At 44.8% G+C, this 25,131-nt stretch overlaps 1 protein-coding gene across 1 annotated transcript; it reads right to left on the bottom strand.

Moving 5' to 3' along the window:
• Positions 1-4,872: 4,872 nt before the first annotated feature.
• Positions 4,873-23,007, bottom strand: LOC125939848 (uncharacterized). The gene is made up of 5 exons (XM_049655334.1): positions 22,831-23,007; positions 9,318-9,512; positions 6,764-7,125; positions 4,944-5,095; positions 4,873-4,881 (listed from the first exon to the last, which is right to left on the bottom strand). Exons 1-5 carry the CDS (start codon positions 22,944-22,946, stop codon positions 4,873-4,875), a joined length of 834 nt encoding a protein of 277 aa, XP_049511291.1. The 5' UTR covers positions 22,947-23,007.
• Positions 23,008-25,131: the final 2,124 nt, after the last annotated feature.

The following is a 25,131-nucleotide window of genomic DNA, read 5'->3' as shown; positions in this document are numbered from 1 at the left end:
TAGACGGTTAGTTTTCAAGGTGTATCCACTGGGAACGAATTTCCAGAATGACGTCTGTTGAGAGATATGTGCCTTGCCGTAGAAGTGCACTGTTCTACTTAGTTTAACAAAACGCTTTTTTATGCATTGAAGTACTAAGGTAACTGGAACACCCACCTATTTAAGCACATATTTTGCGAAATATTATCTGAAGCTGGTGTCATCCTAGAGATTTATTTGAAGTGGATGCATGTTTCAAACTCACTGGCTACAATTCGCAAATTTCAATGGGCCATCAAGTACTTATTAGGAAGTTAATTACATTTTCTTAATTTTATTATGTGTTTGATGTGTTCTGTTAGTAATATCCGCCTCTTTGAATATCTAAGCTATCGGACAAGAATTGTGCTATCTGCCACAGGCGGTGTTTGAAAATTCCGGCAAATGTGATATTCACCATCCTGTATATCTTCTAATACGGCGTGGTGTTGTAATAATAGGGCGGTGCGCTACGAAAAAGACGCTGGGAGGTGACGCAAGTACAAGGTTCTAAAAAGTGTCAGCCGTGCTAAGTTTGCGAATAGCACTACTGCCTCAGCAGGGCCCTTCAGCTCAAGAAGCTGGAGGCGCGTGTTGTACTAGAAGAGCTATGACAGTAGTAGCCTCTAAGAAAAGGCTGTGCTGCCTATCATTTGGAGTAATTATGTACCTCGTTTGAATATCATAAAAATTTAAACAGATGTGTCGGAGAACGGGTCAATGTTTTGGCCGGTGCAGAGGCACATCGTACTGATATGCTAAAGGTAGCTAGGTGCTTTTTGCTAAATGGTAGCGCCGGTAGAATGAAATCCTTGAACACTTTTCAACGACCGTGGTAGGCTCCCAATCAGGATTTTGTAATGACTGCCTATACACTCCAACCCATTCTTATTTGATTCGAATAGCATTATTTGCCTTTAGTCCTTTTTTGGCTGAGCTATCTATCTAGCCTCTCACGCGAACCCCGTGGCCCAAATTTTCTAGCTGCTTGGGCCACTATGTATGTGCGGTAGCGATGCCGTCATGGCCATTCCACTGCCGTCATTCCAGCTTCGTCATCTTACTTTCTTCATCCTGTCGTGACCTGTTCTACCCCGACCCAGTCACCCAAATGTTCTAATAGCTTGGGCCAGTAGGTGTAGACTCGTGGTCGAGATGCCATCGTGGTTGTTGAAGCGTGGTCATTCCAACTTCCTTATCTTCCAGATGAACAATGCCGGGTGTAATTAAATAAGTTGTATGTATGCTATAGGCAAGTGCTTTTTTCTTTGCTCTTCTACTTCGTCATATTGAAGCCACACGTGGAGAACCGTTAGCGTCTCACCACATTTTCCCTCAGACAGGGTAATCACTACAGGTCCACAGATAGGAGTGTGTGCCATGCATGCGGCCTGTTCGATGTCGACAGAAAGTGACCTCTGTTCGTCATGTTATTGTTATAGGATGCCAACTTCCTATATGTGGATTTGTCTAACGAAGCTTGTTTGAGTGTTTTGTGTCCTACAAGCGTTGCCAATCTATCCTCAGTTTCTTGCGTAAGAATGATTTCAGATCCATGGCAGAGACAGCGATGGAAGAGTTTTCGCGTTTGATCCTATACATGTAGCCAGTTTGTCGGCAAGCATGTTGCCTTCAATGCCTCTATGCCCAGGAACCCAGCACATTATGATATTGTAACGAACATTAAAGAAACAGTTGGGAAGAAGAGAAGAACGAAGTGGTTGAAGACCGGATTGCGTGGTCACCATCATCCATCTCCTGTAAATAAAGCCATTTCTGTAACTCACCGTTACAGTTGTGGTGAAAGGTACTGGGTAATCGACACCCGAAGACGGAGGTTAGACCGTAAGTTCTTCGTTGAAGCCGCCGCCTTGCTGAAGTGTCACCGAACCCAGCGGAGTTGGAGATGTCCCTCGAAGCGGAAGAGCAACGACCTGTCTCAGCCCCTGCCAGTTCTGTCCAACAACTACGAGATGCACGTCCCTTCCCCGGAAACCGGGCGAAGACGTCGAGGAATGGCTCATCCATTACAAATGGGTGAGCGCCTGCAACAAGTGGAATAGCACTTCTCAGCTTTCCAACGTTGTCTTCTTTCTTACAAAAATTTAATTATGGGGTTTTACGTGCCAAAACCATGATCTGATTATGAGGCACGCCGTAGCGGGGGACTCCGGAAATTTGGACCACCTGGGGTTCTTTAACGTGCACCTAAATCTAAGTACACGGGTGTTTTCGCATTTCGCTCGCATCGAAATGCGGCCACCGAGGCCGGGATTCGATCCCGCGATCTCATGCTTAGCAACCCAACACCATAGGCACTAAGCAACCATGGCAGGTGACCATTTAAGATAGTCACCGATCATCACTCTATGCTGGTTGGTTGGTTTGCGTGATCCCTCAGGTCGACTCACCACTGGGCGCTGCGCCTTCAGGAATATGACTTCGTAGTGTCATACAAGAGCGGACGTCATCATGCCGACGTAGACTGTCTTTCTTGCATTCCTCTTGTGACTTCCGACTGCGAAGCTGAGAACTTTGATAACTGTCTAGCTGCCATTACTCGTACGTTCGCCGACGCGGCAGACTTTCAGAGAGAGCAATGCAATGATTTCAGCCTGAATACGCTGTTTGCCGCCGCTCGTAATTCTGAAGGCAGCGGTCGCGTCACCATTCGTGATGAGTTGCTCTATAACAACAATTACTGCGGCAATGGAGCGTATTTTCTCCTAGTTGTTCCCGAGAGTCCGCTCCGACGTCTTACGCGCCATGCATGACGATGTGACATCTGGTCATTTCGGTTACAACGTCACAAGCGACCACCCACCACTGCACCAGGTCCCCTGCGGCCACTGACACCGCCCTTGCCAGCTTGCTTTTAGTTGTATTTTGGGTTGTTAAAATATTCTGGCTTATTTAGTATAAATATAAACACTGCAGAACTGAATGTGTACATAATTGTTCGCTACAGAAGATATCCATTATTCATACAACAATTCTCTACAAGTAACGAATGCTTCGCATTACGTAGACGTCTTGTACAGTTGAATCTGCCTCTTGTTTTGTTTACAACAAAGCTGCTTAGGGCTAAGTTTCCGTCCAATTTTCATGTGTGCGAGCAAGAACTGTCATCCTCAACAATGGCTCATACCCCCCTAAGCAAGCGACAAATGCAATGGCTCATAGCCCCGTAAGGCAGAGGCTACAAGCGCTCAGCAAAGTGAAGCGAGCAGTGTTTATATTCTTTCTAATCACGCATACAGCATAGAGAACAGCATGTCGAAAACTGATCGTCAATCACTCATACCCGCGGAACGAATGACTCATACCACCGTAAGCAATGGCTCATACTCCCGTACGCAAGCAAAAAATGAAATGCCTCATAGCCCCGTAAGGTTCGAGTAATTTGTGAACATCACATGGGTTCACGAGCAGGAGGCGTTTCCATATACACAAAGGACACAATGTATGTACATTTGTCCTCTTGACTCACAAGAGGACAATGTCAGTTACTGTGGGGGTGGATGTCTGCGCCATACAAACGAAAGACGGAATTGTGATATCTCCTATGCATATATCTCTAGGTACACCTAAGTGTGATATCGAGAAGTTCATGACCACGGACTTTCCATGGTTTAGTCGTGATGACATTACCCCTGTTATCATCGTTGGAGACTTCAATGAGGACATTTCAAAGCCAGACAAGAAATGGTTCACTCAGCTTGTGCTAGAAAACTTTGGTTTGAAGTGCCACACCAACCAAGACACTCAACTACTCAACAACGGTATTGTCTAGGTTTAACGTTAACCCAGATTCTGTCTTAGGTTGTAAATGAACCAAGCAGTGTATATCACAGTAATCACAAAGATATCGTCATTGACATGACCAAATGATGAAAATAAATGCATTCACCCTTGTCTAACCCTGTGGGATGTGCTATAGATTCGCTGGTCATACATCTTCAAAGATTGAAAAGGCTCCTCAATTTTTAATTATTACTTTACTTAATGGACGTTTTTTTTTTGACCGCATCTGTCCCTCCTAACAACGCGCCCTCCAACCGCTGTGTTCTGGTCTAGGTCCCTGTATTGTGTAAACTAAACTAATACATATAATTAAAAACATACAAATAATACAAAAAATAGGATGCTGGCCATCACTGTGGGAGACTGCTGCTTTCATATATAACTTTGTAGCTGAAGGAGTCGCTGAAATGGGTTGTATTTTTTTTGTAAATGTCCCTTGTTGAATAGTAGATACCCGATTCTCCTATATCACTAATGGGGTAACGTGGGGCTAGATATTCAGCAGCACACAACTTGCGATAACGCACTGTTTCCTTAATAACGATGGCATTTGCAAAAACAAATTCATACCTAAGTGACCCAATCTGGCCAGTTTCACTAATTTTCTAGCCGTAAGTCAGATTCATTTAAAAAAGAAGTGCCATGCGCTGTTCCGCGCTGCTTACAGAAATCATTTAAAGGAGATAGCGCCAAACCGTGTGGGAACGGCGAAATTCTTTCTGACGTAAAATCATGTACAATTTTTTTCTTCAAATGGCTTGATACCGTCTACGTGCCAGCAGTATTAGACACCTGATCAAGCGTCTGAAGTTTAAGGTGCGTCGATTGGTGGCGGAACACGCAAAACAAAGCGAACCGCACGGAAATATTCTATCAGCGAAGCCGTAAGTGTCCGGCACCTACCTATATAAAAAGTGAAAGATGACGAGTTACCTGTTAGGTTCGTGGCACGAGGAACTGAATCGCCTGTCCGTCAATGGGAAGACGGCAAGGTGGCGTATGCCTTCGGTTAAATCCAGGGAGCTACCTGTAACATGCGCATAGGTAGCTTCAGCAACACTTACTTGGCACAAAAGGTATAAGTAACTCTTATTCAGTCTTTGAAACAGAGCCACACCAACGTCGATCTCGGCAGTCCCGCCACGCAACCGGAAGGCTCTGTAAAAGCGCCCAGATGATGGTGCTACAGCCGAGATGTTCAGGCATAAAGTATGAATGCAGCGGTGGACCGTCATCAGCGACGTCAAAAGGTACTTCCATTCGGTAAGATGTTCTGCGAATAGAGACAATATAACAACCACAGCTCTGTCGTTCTACGTAACCTTCATAATATAATACACTTTAATGCTAATTCAAGAATTATTCACACCATTACTTGCGTGTGTCTATACCGATTGTTTTATGTAAAATATAGAACGCAAGCAACAGTAAGTCAGGTGCAGACATTACTGTGTATATGTCTCTAGCTCTGTCCCGTCTTCGTCGTTATGTTTCGCTGTGGTCAGTTAGAGGAACAAAAGGCCGAAAATAATAGAGGCAGGGTTAACCACCAGGTTTAAGAGAGTACAAACAGTGGAGAAATAAAATGTATTCTTAGCAGTCAGATAAAAAAGGCCAATAATATTTGATATGGAGAAATACGTTTTAGGTAATAATTTAGCTAGAACAATTACCGTAGTTTAGGCATGGCGGTTGGAGTGCCTACGGCAGGCATCGCCAAATCCTGACTGGGAGCTTACCACTGTCGTTGAAAAAAGTGTACAATTATCGCGTTCTGCTGGTGCTAACACTTGGAGCAGAACTTTGGAGGTTAACAAAGACGCTCAAGAACAAGTTAAGGACCGCACAAAGAACGATGGAACGAGTCATGGTAGGCCTAACATTGGGAGACAGGAAGAGAGCGGTGTGGTGAGACAGCAATTTTTCTCATAATTGACATTAAGAGAAAAAAATGGAGCTGGGCAGGCTATGTAATGCGAAGGATGGATAACCGGTGGTACATTAGAGTTACAGAATGGATACCAAGAGAAGGGAAGCGCAATCGAGGATGGCAGAAAATTAGGTGGGGTGATGAATTTAGGAAATTTGCAGGTGCAAGTTGAAGTCAGCTAGCACAAGACAGGGGTAATCGGATATCGAAGGGAGAGGCCTTCGTCCTTCAGTGGACATAAATATACGATGATGATGATAATGAAACTTGGCAGATTGTGGTCTTTCCTAGTTATTTACGTAGCCTTTGCCTGAATTGCGTTTACAATATATGATTGGCTGAAATGAGCAAAGATTGGACTCACAAAGGAACGCGCATATTGCTGAAATTTTGTTCACCCGAATTGAAATTTTGTTTTCTCGTACTTCAGGCAATATGTCCAAACCGAAAAATAGTTACATGACTTTTATGAATATGCATTGCAGGTGTTGCTTGTTTATTCGGAATCAAATATGCTAATTTACTCGTGTGCACAATGCGAATAGTTCTAGGAGCAATTTATTTACGAAAAATCTTACATTAGGCAGTACCATGTATTCGTAATCGGTCTGAACATCACAGTCTATTAAGGCATTTCTTCACTGTGGTTCCCGCCGATGTGGACACTTTCATTTTCGGTGAGACATGAGTGAATCGATGAATGGAGTTGAGATGTGTGGAAGATAGTTGCTGGTGGCTGAGTGAGTAAGCAAATATTTATGGCAAACATTACTTGTTAGGGGCTGCTAGAAAAAGCTCTCTTCACGTAAGTAGTCCAAGAAAACCTAATACATCAGGAAAGGAGGCAAACATGTGTCGTATTAACATAATGTCTTGAGTTTCTTATTCTGTGGTTTGGGTCAAGAATTGAAAACCAATTTCCACACCAAACTATTCTTCTCAGATTATACGCAAATAATTATGCATTGATTACGTAACGTTTTAGCTTCTTAAACTTGGCAAAGCGCTTACCTGCATATTCAGTGGTGAAAGTGGCAGCAACGGTGGCTAGTTCGTCTGCGAGCAGTAGCTTCAAGCAACAGCTGTCATTTCGTAGAACTTGGATGCCTGGAAGCACGCGGATTCGCCTCTGTGCTTTACTTTGATGGCCTAGCCTCATCCTTCGCATAACGAAACCAACCAAGTGTTGCAAAAGCTCGTTTCTGGTGCATCTGGGAGTGTTGGTAGCGAGCTTCCGAGCGTTCTCTTCTGCCTGTTGGTGTTCAAGAAGCCTATAGACGGAACTGACGCCTCCGGCATTTTCTGGTACAGCTGCTCCCGCAAATTTAGCCCGTGACTGTTCTTCTGTGAGGACTAGAGGCTCCTGTAATTGCCTGAAAGTATACATCGTTGACTTGGAAGTCCCCATCAATAATTTGTTCAAGTTAAAGAGAAGTAACACTGTTGATATATACAGTTCCGCGAAGTTCCACATCTTTCTGGGTTCAAGTCTTGCATACCCAGACTTGTCTCGGTTGAATTCAAGAATAGAGATAAATTGTGAGATCAAAGGGTTTGTATTTATAGTGGGCAATTTTATGTACATACATTTGTGTTTTGCTGATGTGTTTTGCATGTTGCGAGTGCATGCAAGTTTTTGAACCTGTGCTAGTTTGAAGTTCTTCAGCTATGACTATATTCACGCAGGAAAGACCTACACAGCTCTTATAAACTTTCATGGGAATGCCGCCTATTAGGCCGCTTTAAAAATGATTTACATTGTAGAAATACGAAAAACAATTTACCTAACTTTGGCACCTGATACATTTTTAAAACACGCTTAGGTACCTCCACAGCCGACGCCCGTGTGCTTGCATTTTAGTGCACGCTAAAGAACCCCACGTGGTCACAATTATTCTGGAGCCCTCCACTACGGCGTGCCTCATAATTAGAACTGGTTTTGGCACGTAAAACCCCAGAAAGAAGAAGAAGAAGAACTTCCACAGCTGCATTTTTTTTTTCTAATTCGAGAGCATGGTCGCCTAGATTATGCTTTTATTTTTGGTTGCGTGCGCGTGAATTCAGCACATTTTCAGACAAATCCTTCACAATGATATGCTAGGGCCTCTATATACGCAGAATGTGAAATGAATGGGTAACAAAGGTGATCGTTTCTCTTATTCCTTGCAGAAATATGGCCTAGCATAGCAATGATAACTGTCAGTGATAGCCGAAATTCCTTATATGAGTGTGGTATGTGCATTCAACTCCATCGGCTCTGCGTCGCTCAACGCAGAGCCGATGGTAGGTGGCTAATGCTTAAGAAATTATCCTTGACGCCAGAAACAATATTTGCTTAATAATAAATTCAGCATAAATTCTCTTACGACTACATGTCGATGCTAATGCGCCAAGAATTGAATCAAAATAGCGACCGAAGTTATTGCCACCGTCGAAACAAGGTATGTATATGAGACGTGCACTGCAGTGGCCACTCGGTGCCACCTAGCGGGCGCCGAAATGAAGCCTACGCATGGCCTCCGAAATGCATGGCGCACCGGTGCAGGCGCATGCTGAAAAACGCTTGATGCAGCAGCCTGCTTCCTCTCTCCCGCTTCTTTTTGAACACGCTGCGCCGTATATTAATACTGCCGAGAACTCCGCGCATGGCCACCGATAGGATAATCGCGGCGCGACGTTTCGTGAGAGCGCTAAGATTTGTTCCCTCGCTTGGCGTGTACACACACACACACACACACACACACACACACACACACACACACACACACACACACACACACACACACACACACACGTGTTCTGCTAAAGCGATAACTGCTCATGTTAAAACATTCTAGGTCAGGCACTGAGGAAGAATTAATATGCGGAGAAACAGTGGCTCCTCCAGGACATTTCTGAACTTGCCGCCGAAGTACGCCTACAAATTGGAGAACGCAGGTCAAAAAAAGTACAAGCCCATTTCTGTAAAAAAAAAAGCTGCGTGAAATGAAAAAAGTCGCAGTTCCACCCGAAAGGCAAAGCATCCATTGCGATAGAAAATTCGTGGGGATCTATACGAAGGATAGTAGTTTTACCAGCCGTAGAAACTTGCTCATAGAGATAGTATGCCTATGTTTACAAGCATGGCGTCACGCGCGCACAAGCACACATGAACTCATCTCACTCGATGACCGCGGAAACTCGGTGTCAAAACAGGAAATGAGGAAGCGCGGCAGTGCGCGAATTGACCTTCGTGCTGCGTCTCCCATCAACGTGAACTAAGCCGCGAAAACACAGCGCGTGGCGGACTGTCTTTTCGCGGCCGCCCTGAGTAGAACGCCATTTTTTTTTTCGATAGAAACAAACAAGTAGTAATGTTTGCCTGAGAACTTGTTATACGTTGCATTTCTTCGCGTATTCCGGTTTGTACATTGAAAAGTCTTTTATTGCCTCAGTCATGCAAAGTTCTAAATCTCCTAGAAATAATCAATGATGTACAGAAGATAGGCTATAAGAGATATTTTCTGCAATACTGTGCGGCCTCGTTTCGATAGCTGCATAAATGTGAAAAGAAATGGTAACGTACTGCGATTGTTCCGGGCGTATGCACTCGTTGATGTCCTTGGTAGGCACTGATGCTCCAGTTAAATCTGTATCGAGACAGAAACTACCCTCAGAACAGGGCTGCTTTGAAGAAGATGCAGTGGTGGAAGACGGGCCGACCTTGTCGATGAAAGGCTGCGAAGCTTGGGCCATCCCATGTTCATATGACACGGAACCACTGCCTGGAAACATAAAATGAGTCGGTAGCAATTTAGTGACACGTAGTTTTTACCTCGGACAAAAGGATCAATTCACTTCCGAGATATTGGTGCACAACATCATTTTATGGCATCATGCGCAAGACATCGTTATTTAAATTCAATTAAAAATGCGAATACAGTATAGAAGGGTTGTATATTTAGTACGCTCTAATACATGAATACGTGTGAGGGCCCACATGGTTAGTAATAAATCTTACACATGGGATTGCTACGATGCAATTTCTCGTCTGAAACGTATCAAATAAAACTGCTAAAAATAGGACCTGTGTGTTAGTTTCTGAGAGATGAAGATTTTGTTTGCTGCATTCCAGATTATCTCATTCGTGTCTTATTGTTTCGTTTTCACAGCTCTGCCGCCTCTATCACGGCTGCGTAGAGCGCAGGATCGGTGAGATGCGGAGACCCATACGCCTGCTGTCACAAGCTGGAACGACAGAGCTGCTTCAGAGCATGCTTTAGCAGGTGGACAGGGACGAGATGACTAGGTGTAGTGCTGCTTATCGCAAAGGCCAGATATGGCCAAAGAGTGCCATGCACACGGTAGTGCATAGACAATGAATTGTGAAGAAAATGAAGAAATGAGTTACGAATGTTACATGTCGCATTTCTGTGAAATCGTGTGAAAATCAGTTGCCGTGAATGGCGCAAGATATATATATATATATATATATAGTACAACATTCACAGTGATTTGGGATGCCTGCTATGACCGTAAACGTTTTGCTACCAACGCACGATGTAAAACGTGTAGGTGGCCGCAGTACTACTGCCTCCAGATGGCCCTTGAACGCAAAGGCTACAAAAGATGATTGCACTGCAGCAACAACCTCCGAACGGAGGCTGTACGACAAATAACCTGGCCAAATGATTTTTTTCTATCATGGGAACTTGTGTGAACACGTTTCAGACTTTTGTTGTAAAGAAACTGTTTGTTGCTATATATAGAACAAATGTTGGTTGCAGAGGTATGTACTCATGGTACTCGGAAGGAAAGTACGTTTTTTCTGTGCTTCTATTTCAGGGCATTGAAGAACACCGAGTATTGTAAGGCGGTTACCGCAACTACTGCGTGTCGGAGGCGTGCTTCCAGTAAGGAGGTCAGATTGAGTACCCGCAGATATGCCCTATTATTACTCTACAAAAAAGCCCTTCCTTTTGTCTTGCTGTTTTCTTTTTTTGGTTTAATCATGTGTAGCTTATCTGAAACACTATCCCCCTCATTTTGCCATCTTGTCCTCAAGTTAAGGCGTAAGATGGGCTTAAGGTCTGTGGCCGGTATTGGTATGCCTGTATATGTATCACTACCACCTACTGATGTAGCATTTTCGTCAGAAGCAACTTGACTTTTATACCTCGGTGGCCAGGTTCCCAGCGTAGGACAAGGACTTGGTTGCACGTATGCGCTGAGCACATCTAGTGTACAGATTAAAATTGTTTATGCCCGAGATGTGCTCTTGCCAGCTCTCTTTTCTAGCTTGTCGAGGCGTCCTTCTTCCTGAGGACCTTACATGCTTGAAATTTGCTAGGTTTTCCGCAATCTGAGTGGCGAAGGAGCCCCGATATGTTGTATTGCTTCTTGCGCCTTTTAAGGAAGTCATTGTTCCACCACAGTACACGTCATTTGCAAGCCTGTCTGTGTGCATCAGGAATGCATTTAGACGCAGCATGAATGAGAAAACTGTTAAGTACTCAACAGCACCCTCGGTTCTTAGAGCACAAATGTCAGCCCACGACACATTAGCAAGTTCAAAAAATTGTTCCCAACCGGCTGTATCAACCTTTTACCGTGGGCATAAAGTTTGAATTCGTTCAAACTTTTGTGTATTGTACTACTGAGAAGTGGTCTCGGCCATAATACTTTTATTAGCATCTCATTTCAGAAAGGTCACAAGTGTTGGTGATGCCATACCCAGGTCTACACACAATAATGTTTTATGCACAGATAAACAAAATGATTTTTTATTTCTATTTACCAGACTTGCAACCGCGAAAAAAATGCTTTAAGCATCAAGAACAGGCAATCCAGAGGGCCCGCGACGTCGCCTAGAGCCACCACCTCCCGGTTCCGTCATGGGCGCAGCCACCAACTTGATTGGGGTGCCTTCGGCTCCCCCCAATCTTTTTCCGCAGGACCTTTCAATGAAGTTCTTGTCACCTGTCAACTGCTCAAATATATGGCCTCTCACTTCGTATTAAGAGTTCCCCTCATAGAGTGATGTACATTTAAATCGACAAGAACAACATGACGTTCATTAAGGCAGTTATTCTGTTAGGGCAAGAAATTTTTGTCTCTAGAGCTGATAATGCGGAGATACTGTTACGAAGAGGAAGCTCGACGCACAAATGCATATGCTGCTGTTTACATGAGGAAAAAGTTTGTGGTAAACGCAGAGGCTGGTACAAAACTTTGCCACTTCCTCTTCGTCTCTCTCGCGCGCACGGTCCTTTCCAAATGCTCAGTACCGTAACAATATGCAGACACAGCAGATAGCAACGGGTTTCCTTAAAAGTATAGATCGAACTGTAACTGTCTGAAGGACCTCGTGTACTTCTAAGCACGGACACAAGATACTTCTATTGCGTATATCATTATTTGCCTACTCCAGCGGGTTTCTATCTATCTATCTATCTATCTATCTCTATCTTTATCTAATTATTCCGACCCAGTGGCCCAAGTTGTCTACCTGCTTGGGCCACCACGTATGTGCCCCTTCGTGATGCCGCCGTGGTCGTTCCATGGCGTCATCCCAGCTTCATGATCATACTATCGTCATGCCGTCGTCGCCACGCCTTCTACCTCGACCCAGCTGCCCGAGTTGTCTAATAGCTTGAGCCACTAAGTACGGGCTGGTGGTCGTGATGCCGTCGTGGTCTTTTCATCACCGTCATTCCAGCTTTACCATACGACAGTCGTCAAGGCATCGTCATGCATCCGTTGCCACACCTCCATAGTGATGCTGTCGTAGTGGCTCAATCGTCGTCATTCTAGCTTCACGATATTAGTCTCTTCATGTTTATCCGGTTGTCATCATGCAGTCTCCGTCACGCCATCGTCGTCGTCATCTAAGTGTCCCCATGTCCTCGTCGGCACGGAGTCATTGTTGTACCGTCATCGTAATCCAAGCATCGACATTTCATTGTTTCCTTGCACTCGTCGTTATACCATAAGTATGTGGCGCATAATGGCGTCAAGTATATGATATGTCGCCACATTCCTCGATTGCCATTCGCATTACCATCGTGAGATGAGTTGCGCTCTATTTTTAGGAACTGCAATTGCTGCACCGCTAGAGGATGCAATAGCATTGTCGCTATCTCTCCGAAAAGTAAGCACAATTAATGGTGGAGAAAGCCTTTGTCTAGAATTTAGGTAGGTTTCTTGTACACACCGCAGCTTTGGACTAAATTCACGCAGCAGTTCCTAAACAACAGAGTTTGCGAAGAGGACGTCTCACGTTCCGCTGTAATAGAATCTCCATTAAAAATTTAATTGGGCTGCGTGTATCAAAACATAAAGGCATGCTGATTTGGCTTACAGAACCCTTTCAGGGTCCCTTAGTTTGTTTTGTTTTTAATCGGTCGAGTGAATCGCTCCGCTCTTCGCGTGCAAGTTGTGCGCTCTGGCCGGGTGTTGTGTCCATCGCCTCTTGCGGGGCGCATGACACGCACTCTTGCGAACAGTGTGTTTGTCGTGAAAGCGTTGCGTTTAAATACAAGACTTTGGAGGCCATTAGTCGAAAAGTCTATGGGCTCGCCTGAAAGCTTCTAGCTACGCTGGCTACGACCATCACTTGGTAGGCAGGGAAGACTGGGATGCCACCGCCGTGGGGAAGGGTGGTGGTCTCACACACTGAGTGCGAGTGGCTTGATCGACCCCCAAACGCCACTTCAGCGAAAGATGTGCTCCGTGCAAATGACGACGAAAGATGCTGTCACGCTTCTCTGTAAGTTATACTGTCGTTGGTCTTTGCAGTGATCATTTCTTTTTCTTTGTTGCATGTTGCACAAAATCTGAAGTATGTCGGGTGGCTATCATGGCAGTTCACACAGTGGAGCGTGCTACTGCAGTCGCCTGCTGTGTGGTCGTGATCGCCAGACCTCACACATGTGCGCTTACCAAACCAACTTTGGGATCCCTGGCCAAACGTGTTGTAATTGAAACAAACTCGAGGATTTGGTATGTAAAAATGTAAATGTTTTCATTTTGGCAGCCAAAAAACTTGTGTACTCATTGGGTGCGCCCCCTCTTTCGGGGACCATCTAAAAGTGAGGGAAAAATAGCTATGTATAAATGTGTCATTATTTTCGCACAGACACTTGATGGAGTATTCTGTAAGAGTCCACCTAGTGGACTGTCCACTTAAGCTGTCGCGATTGGCTACAGCAGCACGAGCGAGAAGCAGCCAGCCAGTCGAGTTCTCGCTCGTGCAGCTGGAGCCAATCGCCGACAGCCAAAGTGGACAGTCCACTACATGGACTCTTACAGAATACCCCCCTAACCACTCACCATGGAGTCCAACAAATGCATCAGATGCATCCTGCGTCTGTTTGCCACAGGATGCATAAGAAATTCTGCTGACGCCAACTGCACTTTAATTATAACCAAATATGAATAACCAAGATTGTTTATTTCACACAAGGTTAACCCTTGCTGCCGGGAAGAACGGAAGAGGAAGCGAAAAGAACATGCGAAAGCTTCAAAAAGGAGATAGAAAGCGGAAGACTGGACAAGAAGAATGGAAAAGTAAACTACCGATTTCCCCCTGTCGGTTAAGCCTGTGGCTGCCATTTACGTGAAGCCGAGTCCAGAACGTTGTGTTTAACTCTTTCACTACCGGTGCTGCTTGCTACCTGGATTTCTTGGCCAGAAACCGTCATCGAGGAATTCATTCAAGGTGCCGCGCCTGCAGGCCACCTGTGGTGCTATGACAGCGGTGGCGACGGAGTTAACATAGCCCTGCAAGATTTTCCGCTCAGCTTAGAACAGACTGTTTCATCGATCTGGCGACCCGGTACATCGACAACGAACGTAGTTAGGCGCCCACCGCCAGCAGCTGCATTTGGTGCCCACACCGAGCGGAGCATGGGCTTACGGCTGTTTGTAATCCAGGTTAGTTAGTTGGACAATTGCTGGTGCAATAGGTGTTCTGATCGTTTTCTGTTTATGGTGTCGTGCCCCATTGACACGGACATTGATGAAATTTTGCGCAACGTGCTCACTGGTAGTTTATATGTTATATGTCGTACTGTTTGTTTGCGTGCGCTGCTACTATTATCAGGCGATGTTGAAGTCAACCCTGGAACTAGGAATACCAATTCTAGCTCTCAGACAGACGCCTACAAAATTTCAGCTGTACTCGAGGCGGTCCAGCGAATCGAGCAAGGACAGTCGGAGTTACTGTCAGGTGTTAAGGCATTGCAACAATGACAAACCAGTGTCGACGCAAAACTGGAAAAATTTAGTGAAAGAATAACAAACCTTGAGCAAGGCTTGCCAGCTGCTCACAGTGCCGGTCTTTCTCGGGAATCATGTCATGGTAATGCCATATCGAAACTATCGCAGACTATTGCAACTTTGAAGGCGGCGGCTGACGATGCTGACAATCGGTCACGTCGTAATAATCTTCTTTTCTTTGGTTTGCTTGACAGCAAGACCGAAACCTGGGTTGAATCTGAGAACTTAGTCGTGTTTGTGTGCTCAGAGCCTTTGAGCATAACTCAGGAAAAATTACAAATTGAAAGAGCGCGCAGGATTGGTCGTTTTCAGGCCAATAAGAGTCGTCCGGTAGTCGTTAAGTTCTGTCACGTTAAAGACAAAGAATTTATTCTTGCTTCAGGGAGTAAATTGAAATCCACCGATTATGCTGTACGAGAATATTTTTCGTTGTGAATTGGGCAGGCTCGTAAAAAGCTTTTTGAATGTGCTAAGCCTAGAAGTTCTTTCTTCAAGATACGATATGATTAACTACTACTTGATGACTGATGTTGCGTATATGATGCAGTATCTGACCGTGTGGTTGAGTCGAAGAGATAACTGTATGATTGCACAAATAAAGCAGCCAAGGACAGGCACATGAATGACTGCCGATCTAAATCCAGCCTGGCAGGTAGCCTCACAGAACCAAACGCTTTTCTGATAAACTGCCGCAGCATCAAAAATAAAAGCGACGCATTAGCAAGTCTCATTCTCTCGTCAGATGCTCAAGTTGTTATCGGTATTGAATCATGGCTCGATGAAAGTGTAATACAGAAGTGTTTACATCTGGATTTGAAACATACAGGAAGGACCGAGACGGTCATGGCAGCGGTGTTATCTTGGTCGATAAGGCATTTTCAAGCGCTCTAATTGATAAAAGAAACGATGAATGCGAAATTGCGTGGTGGAAACTTATGCTTCGCAACGGCGAACATATTGCGTTCGGCTCGTTTTATCGTAGTCCAGGTAATGGCAGCATTAAACCCTTACAATCGCTTTCGAGCATGATGCGGTGCTGCGACTGTGACTTTTTGCTTGGAGGGGACTTCAACATGCCCCATGTGCGATGGGTTGACAATCTTCCGTTTCTAGTTGCCGCTCTGCATTATCGCTTGAATTTAACAATATCATCACCACAAACGGTCTATACCAGTACGTTGATTTCTCAACACGACAGCACGGAGAAATCACCCAGCAGTACGGTTAAATCTGTCTTAGCGCTCCATGGTATCAGTGATCATCACGCCGTTCTGGCGCGGATATCGTGCACGAACCCCTGCACGATGGCTACTCCACCTAGAAAAGTGTATCTTTACTACAGAGGCAATTACGACTTGATAATGCAAGGCCTTGTCGACGACATTGAAGAATTTCTGACCGCTAGTACATTTTCAAATGTTGATGCTTTATGGCAGCTCTTTAGGACCGCGCTAAAGGCACTGATAGAGAAACATGTCCCATCTAAAATACTCACTGGCATACACAGGCGAAACAAGCCATGGTTCATCAAGCACATCAAATGTCTACTAAACCGCACATCTCGGGTAATTAGGAGATATAATAGAAGTAAGGACGCTGTAATACTTGATAAAGCAGAACAACTAGAGGCAGAAATAAATTTAGAAATAAAGAAAGCCATGGACACATTTTACTCTAACCTGAGCGATAAACTTAAGCGCAACCCAAATTAGCTGTGGAAGTTCGTTAAACAAAATGGCAAAGGTGAATGTACCATTCCCTCCTTAACTGTTGGAAACGATTATGCAACTGACGAAGTAGAAAAATCACGATGCTTCAACGATTACTTTAAGTCCATTTTCTGCACACCTGCCTATAATCCTGCTATAGAGCCAGTTAACTATAGTTTGCCGAATATGCCAGATATATCTGTTTCTTACGTTGGAGTAATGAAGCTACTATCTGAATTAAACTCAGATTCCGCTACAGGCCCAGAGGGTATTACATGTGTTGTGTTAAAAGCTTGCGCACCTATTATCTCAAAATTTCTTCTTATAATATTTCAGTTGTCTCTGTCATTGAAAGAGCTACTTCAGATTTGAAGACTGGTAACGTAGTCCCTGTTCATAAAAACGGCCTTCAGAGTTTGGTTTCGAATTATAGGCACATTTCGCTAACTAGTGTATGCTGCAAGACATTAGAACACATCATATATTCCAGCATTTATCATCCCTTAGCCAAAAACACTTTCCTCACTTCTAATCAGCATGGCTTCAGGGCCGGCCACTCCTGCGTGACTCAACTGATTGAATTTTCCCACAATCTCTTCTTTTCATTTGACTCCGGCTCACAGATAGACTGCATCATGTTGGAATTTCGAAAGGCTTTTGATACAGTTCCACATTCTTTACTCCTCTTCAAACTATTCTATCTTGGCCTACCACAATGTATTTTCAAATGGCTAGAAGAATATCTGACGAACCGATACCAAAAAGTAGTAAATGATGGATCAGAATCAGACTCGGTCTTAGTAACTTCAGGAGTTCCACAGGGATCCGTACTAGGCCCACTTTTGTTTCTAGTATATATTAATGATATAGGTTTAGACATCCAAAATTAGATTATATGCCGATGACTGTGATTCACAGGGACATTAACAATCACGTAGACACCACTACCTTAATTACAGGCAGATCTCGACCAAATACGTTCGTGGTGCCGCAAATGGCATATGACTATAAATATTTCCAAGTGTTATCATGTCCGGTTTTGTAGAAAGCGGGAAACCATAGGAAACTACTACTATTTAAATGGTCAACAAATAGCAATAACTGAGGAAGCGAAATACCTAGGCGTTATATTTTCATCGAATCTAACTTGGAACAGCCATTTAAACTACGTAACCGTAAAAGCTAGCCACGTACTTAACTTTTTGAGAAGAAACTTCAGGAAAGCATCGTATCAGGTCGAAGAGGTCTTATACTTTTCTAATGTTCGCCCTATCTTGGAATATGCTGCTGTAGTGTGGGACTATGAGTCAGTAACTCTTGCTAATAAGCTAGAAGCTATACAAAATAATGCAGCGCGGTTTGTAACTAACTCGTATTAGTTCAACAGTAGCGTCACCGCCCTGAAAAACATGCTCAATTGGGACACGCTTGACATCCGCCATACCGTATCTAGGTGTTTACTGTTAAATCAAATTGATCGGAATAATTCCGCCATCAATCGCTGCGTTTTCCTAAAACTACCTATCTAAGTGTCACAAAGACGTGACCATAACAGAAAAATTCGCGAAACTCCTTGCCGTACAAAAGTATTTCAGTCGTCTTTCTTTCCCGGCACCATTAAACAATGGAACAGACTGCCTCACACTGTGTTGTCGACAAACGACAAAGATTTCGTGCATGAGCTAAGGCGGCATAATTGTGATAGCGCGTAGCGCTTATCCTGACTTAAAGAAACTACGTTCTTGGTGTGCTTGCTTTTTGGTTTCCTTGCTCTTGATATGTTTCTTAGTGTGTTCACCTTGCAACCATTGTTCGCGTTTTCCCTCCTCTGTAACATGCCCCCTACATCAATGCCTTCGGGCGATTTGTAGTATTACAATATATAGATAAGTAAGTAAGTAAATAAATAAATAAATATAACCAATGACCAGTATGGTCGTTATGAACAAAAATGCCTCACACAGCCAACCGATGATTATAGTAAAATTTCGTCTGTTTGCAATTTTTGAGACTAGAGGACCACACATGTACATGACGTGCATAGCATCCGCTCAACCACCAGTGTACTCTCCTCGAACACGGCTAACCAGAGCATGGCTACAAGAGGGAGTGTCCAACCCACGTGTGCTCAGTTCCGTGTTGTTGCGACGCACGAAGCGTCTGCTCGCGCAGACGGCTCTTAACGCTCTTCCGCCCTCTTCGGTTCCTTGGGCGCACGCGTTAGTTGCGACAGAAAATTCTAAGGACTTATGCTGGAGACTTGCTTCTCAAAACTTGCCTGGCGCCTATGTGCCATGGCGGACGACGCGCTTTTTCTCCGGTGAACAGCCGCCTATACATCCGCCCGAATGAATTCATTGGCCAAAACGCATAGTCAGCAATGACGAAGCGCAGTTTTTGTCTTCATTGAATAGCCCGCGTTGCTCGGGCGTAGGTGACATAAGGGTTGCCGCTTGGTCTTGTGACTTCGCTGCCCTCACTATTTTGCCAGCGGCACGACTGCCAGTACCAGTGTCGTCGGGGTGGGAGGCGATATTTACAGTACGTGCCACATGGGGCCGCTCTGCACATGCTTCTTCCAGCGATGAATATAGCATTCACTATAAACTGCTAATTTACGATACAATAAAATGCATAGGAAGTAACATGTCGTTGTTTATTGTTCTGCGGCGGCGGCGGCGGCTAAAGTGGCGTCTACCTTCTCCCCCCCCCCCCCCTCATGGCATCACATCACATGAAGTTATTAGCGTCTTGTAGGACGTAAGTTAGAATACAGAACATCGTAAATGGAATACCGACGTTAATTAGTAGTAATGATGCGTGTTTAACAATATATAAAGAGCAATAAAGTCAACAAATTGAATTAAAGTGAACTGCAGTGAAGTGCCGTAAATGAAATTTAGAACAAGTTATAGCAAGATGATATAAGTGTAGTAAAGTGCATTACGGTGAATTAAGGTAGATTGAGGTGGATCACAGTCGGTTAAGGTGGATTAAAGTAGAGTTGTGAAGGTCACATGACGATGTATGACATTGCGCATCATGGTTATGTGGCAGTTGGAAGTTAAGGTGATACCGAGAGGCTCGTGTATGACGTCACGTCACGTGTCACGTCATGACACCTGACACGCCATATTGCTCTCGCATTCATATAACGTAAAGATACTTAAGCAACTGTCAATTTTTATTTCTCTTTTCCTCGCGTATTCAAAGCAGCATTTCAGTGGTGGGCGGAAGCCGCTTCTTAAGAAGTTTCCCTTGTTGAAAAAATGTGTTCTGCTGCTAATGCTTCACGTTAAAATAGATTCAGATAACTGTCGCCATTTGTACAATTCTAGAATAATGCGGGGTTGTAAATAAAGACTGCAAGGGTTCAACGAAACTAATTCGTCCTAAGAAAACTAAAATATCTTTACTAATAGGCTCTAAAGCCTAGTATTGCAATATTTGTCGTAAATGAGCAAAAACATTACTGACGATCAACTACAAACTCTACAATTTATGACAACGAGCACACCACGTTATCCCATGTATCATGCACAAAGCCCTCAAGAAAACGTAAGACCAGCCTACGTGTACGTGATCACGCATGTTCGGAATGCACTTCAGAATGAGTAAGAAATATTTAGTCCTTGGCATCCAACAAATTTATAAAAGATAATAGCTAACTTTCTACTTACGGTAATCATTAGGGTGCCAAATGCGCTGTTAAATGGAATCATATAAGACGTAAAAATAAGACATTTCCATCATCGTCCTTTTCGTATTTTTCTTCCTTTTTATTCTTGTTTGGGCGACAAAGGCCAAGAAATACAAAATTAACGTGACTACACATCCGCATGCACGGGAAATAAGCGCCATTACAGTTTCATTGAGAAAACAAGCTGGGTCGAGGGGGGGGGGGGGCAAGAAGACGCGTGTTCATTTCGTTATTTACCAAAAGCCCCTTGCAAGTATTGCTTACTAACAATAAGGAAACACGCAGCCCTGCGTGATAAGCCTAAATAAATAGCATCCTTTCTAAAGGAGACTGTGAGGTGGCGCTGATTTATCATGTAGTCCAGTCTGTAGCCATATGGTATTTGTCGTGATTCGGGGGTTTTCTCTTCGGAAGCAAAAAATTAATAAATAAAACGATGGTTAGAATTCGTGAAACATGGAATTTTCCAGCTTACTAGGATTCACGAGAACTTTCGCCTGACAATGGTTAGGTATTTATCTTTAGTCGACTTAGTAGATGTGATTTACGAAACATTAGATGCTGTTTCTCAACAAGAAATGTCGCAGTTTCACCCGAAAGGTGAAGCATCAATTGCGATAGCATATTAGTAGAGAGCTAGCTATACGGAATAAGGATAGTAGTTTTATCAGCTTTATAAACTTTTGGACATGCAGCAGCACCAGCAACGCGCAGAACTGTTGTCGACGCCGTCGGCGTTTTGCCCGCGTTCGCTCCGAAGGCGCGCGGCGTTGGTGACTGTTGCTGTGTCTCTGGGGGCGTATCGACGTTTTCGACGACTTCAGAACGGAACACTCGTCGAGCAGCGTCGGAAGTCTTTACAACCTTATCGCCTCCCAACGTTTTTATATAAATGCCACACCTAAACGTGACCTCCCCTCCATCCCTCCCGTCCCCCCACGGCCTTTCGCGCGACGGAAGAAGTCGCGTTTGCGCCATATATGGTGATTGTAAAGGAGAAAATAGATGCCTAATTCTGCAGCCCTTCAGCAAGCACGGCGCAGAACACGCGTTTGCTCTCCGCCGTGCGTTCACTCCTCGTGAAAGCGCGCGTCCCTCGCGCGCTTTCATTCGCACATGCAACATACGGCGCGCGGCGACGATTTCATCGCCGTTGACGTCATACGGAAGCTCACGGCGACGACGATGGCGAGGCCGATGGCAGAAATCCGCTTTGAGAGTCCACATAATTGCTATCGCACTAATATTTCAAACACGCACGTGTGTTATTTGAGTAGAATGATATGTCTTGCTTTGCGCTTGAGTGATAATGGGCCTTGTGTGTACGAGAAAGCTTGCTGCAGGTAGATGGTCTGTTGAACCTCCTTACGTTCGAACAGACGGTGCTTTCAGTTTGTCTGAGCTACGTTCTTTGTCATTTCTTGTAATGCAGCCAATATAATACGATTGATTTAATGAGTTTTACCTCCTAAAGCAATAATGATCCCAAGGGACGCTGTAGTGGAGGGATTTGACTGAGTTTTTATTGGGATATCAATTATACTAATATGGACACTCCATGTGCATTTTACCGTCGCCGTGATGTTCGTATAAAGTCCAAGAGCGACAATGCCGTCGCTACGTGCCGTATGTTGTATGTGTGAGTGAAAGTGTGCGAGGGGAGCCGACGATAACGGCTCAATCTCGCCCGCGCAAGGGAGGAAAGCGGGAAGGAAGCGCGCCGTCTTCCGTCGCGCGTTAGCTTCCGGGAGGGATGAGAAGGAGAGGGTCAGCGTTGTACTTCCACAGAAACTGCGTATTCCGCGGCCGTGCGCGCCATATCTAGAAAGCGATCTGCCTTCTGGGCAGAGTCCAAGTGCGCAGACGACTCCTACATTTGTGCGTGCTTCGTTTTCATTGCTCAGTTTGCGTTGAAGCGATGGGCAGCACGAAGTTACTTCGCTGGCTGCTGCTGCTGGCCTTCCTTGCACTCGTGCTTTGACAGCGCTCATTTTTGCCTGTGTGCGCTGACACCGTGCTTGCTAATTTAGTTAGTAAAGGAATGTTTGCAAGTTTATACGGCCAATAACACGACTATACTTACTTTGTATATCTGTATTATATTGCTATAACATTCGATGCTTTGCCTTTCGGGCGAAACTGCGACTTTTCACAACCTTGTGTTTTTTACCGGGCCCCAAAATTTAAGTATAGGAGCATATTTTCATTTTGGCTTTATCAAAACGCAGAAGCCGTGGCTCGAGCTAAGCTGTGAAACACTATAGCCATTACACCACTTGCGACAAGTGAATATTGTATGAGGAAGAGGCATTCACTCTAAGCAGAAAAAAAATAAAACGCATGACACTTCTCGTTCTTTTTTTTTTCTCCCTGCAAGCTCACCACTCAAATTCCTTAAGTGTAGAAAATACTTGCGTTGGCGCACGGCGTTTTCAATGGCTACCGCTGCTTCAGCGTCATTTCCTTGTTCCCTTGCGAATAAGGAGCGAGTAAGATTTTTTGTAAGTGCCACTGTCCGGGTTCGCATTTGTAAGCAACGCCTCGCTATGAGACTCCTGAAGCGGGCCTGGTGGTTGTGCCGTTTTGGTCAGTCCACCAGCCTGCGAGAAGTCGAAGCGAATATACTAGTTATCGCCTATCACTAGCTGTAAAAAAAGTACATTTCACACAAAATTTGTCACAGAAGGTGGCCATCTGACACCAATTTTCCTCAACGCATTCTTGACGAGGACTTTAGAAATGTCACGTAGTTTGTTGCATAAAATTCTGACCTCATGTGTTCCTACAGCCTTTGTGGCGACCTCTCTGGTTCTTTGGTGTGAGAACGAATCTTTAAGGTATTTAATCACCATTATGGATTATTTTATGGCGATAGCAATTATATGGAAACTCCAGCCGCATTTCTGCCATCGGCGTCGTTGTCACCGTCGCCTTGAAGTTCGGTATAAAGTCCAAGGGCGATAAAACCATTGCCGCGCGCCGTATGCTGTGTGTGCGAGTGAAAACGTGAGTGCGTCATACGGTGATCGCGTCTCAATCTCGTGCATGCAAGGGAAGGAAGCGGGAAGGCAGCACGCCGTTTTTCGTTACGCCTAAGCGGCGCGCAGCGCTTACTGGGAGGGGGGGGGGGGGGGGGCGTTGTGCTCTGGGCAGACGCGCGCCCCCGCCTGTGCCCCAAGGCTGCGGCTGGAGCGTAGGGGTCGGGTCACAGTCAGCCGTGCGCTGTGTTTTCACGTCTTCATTCGCGTTGATGCGAGACGCTGCACGACGGTCAATTCGATCGCGGCTGCCGCCGCGCTTCCTCACTCCAGCATTTACACAGCGAGCTTCCGCGGTCATCGCGTGAGATGTGGTCACGTTCGCTTATGCGCACGTGACACCACGCTTGTTCATTAAGTGAGTATGCCTATGTTTCCAAGTTTATACGCCCGATATAACTACTATCCTTACCTTCTTGTGTCTGCCCACTAATTTGGTATCCCAAACTATGCTTCGTCTTTCGGGCGAAACTGTAGCTTGTTTTTAATTTACGTACACCTTTTTTACCACAAATCTCAGGAACTGCACTTTTAGTATTGGCTCTTTATATGATATGCTTTTATTTAGATTCACAGTGCCTCAAATTGTACCTGCATAGTTTCAGGTGTTCTTGGAAGAAACAAATGCTGTTGTGGCCGATTATAAGTTTAGGTCCCATTATAAATTTCATGAGGCCGCGCATAGCAGATAACGGAGTAAAAGACCTGCGCTTCATTTGCTGCGCAAGACACGCCATCAGAATATTTCAAGGCTAATATTATGAAGCATCATTCTACTCAGGCGGCGGCTTCCTGTGGAGCGGATGAGCATGGCCGAATGGGCCCCATCTTGAAATCCAAATGTGATGGGTACAGAACGTGAGACTGCCGATGGCTGAGAGCCTCTTGTGCGCTGTGTTCTCGCTGCTGAATTGGCGTTGAAGCGAGAGGCAGCTTGAATGTGAATTAGCTCGCTGCTGCTGTTGCCGCTCTTCCCTAGGCCAGCATTTTGGCAGCGAGTGTCCATGGTAATTGAATGAGATGTGTGTATGTTTACCTCTGCGTGCGTGACACCATGCTCTTTAATTTAGTTGGTAAGCGAATGTTTATAAGCACTTACGTCAGACAAATCTACTATCGCTACTTCGTATAGCTGCCTAATTGCTATTGTGATTGGGCCTTTCGGGTGCGAGTGCGACTTCTTTTGCTAAGATGATTTAAGGCACCGTTCCTACATAAAATGAAGTACGCTTTCTCAGGTATTCGTTTTCGTGACTCGCCCGTAGAAGAGTACATCGATTACGAGCAAGCAAGTTGCAAAAAACAACAAAAAATATTGTATCGGAATCACAGTGGTCTTTGAGAATTGCTGATGGTGAGGCAGATTATGCGTCCTGAAAGCCCGCAATACCGACTGAGGGCAAGGTCGCCCGAACTGTAGCTGTCGCCGTTTAGGTTGCACTTTCACTTCGTCAGAGCAGTCCCAGACAAACTCGCCGCAGCACTTTGTCCTGTCATGGTGTAGCAGGCACGGCACGTAAGCGACAGCGTCGCCATATTAGAAAAAACAGGATTCAAGTTAAACATTATTTTATGCTTAATGGATGAGCGAGCGTACATGGTCTGCCTTGCTATATAACAGATTAGGTAATAAGACCGCTCAAATCGTATCTTTCGATTCTGCTCAGATGAAGC

Source organism: Dermacentor silvarum, chromosome 9 (genome assembly GCF_013339745.2).
Source record: "Dermacentor silvarum isolate Dsil-2018 chromosome 9, BIME_Dsil_1.4, whole genome shotgun sequence".
In the NCBI taxonomy this organism is placed as follows: Eukaryota; Metazoa; Arthropoda; class Arachnida; order Ixodida; family Ixodidae; genus Dermacentor; species Dermacentor silvarum.
This window is presented reverse-complemented; position numbering and strand designations above follow the sequence as displayed.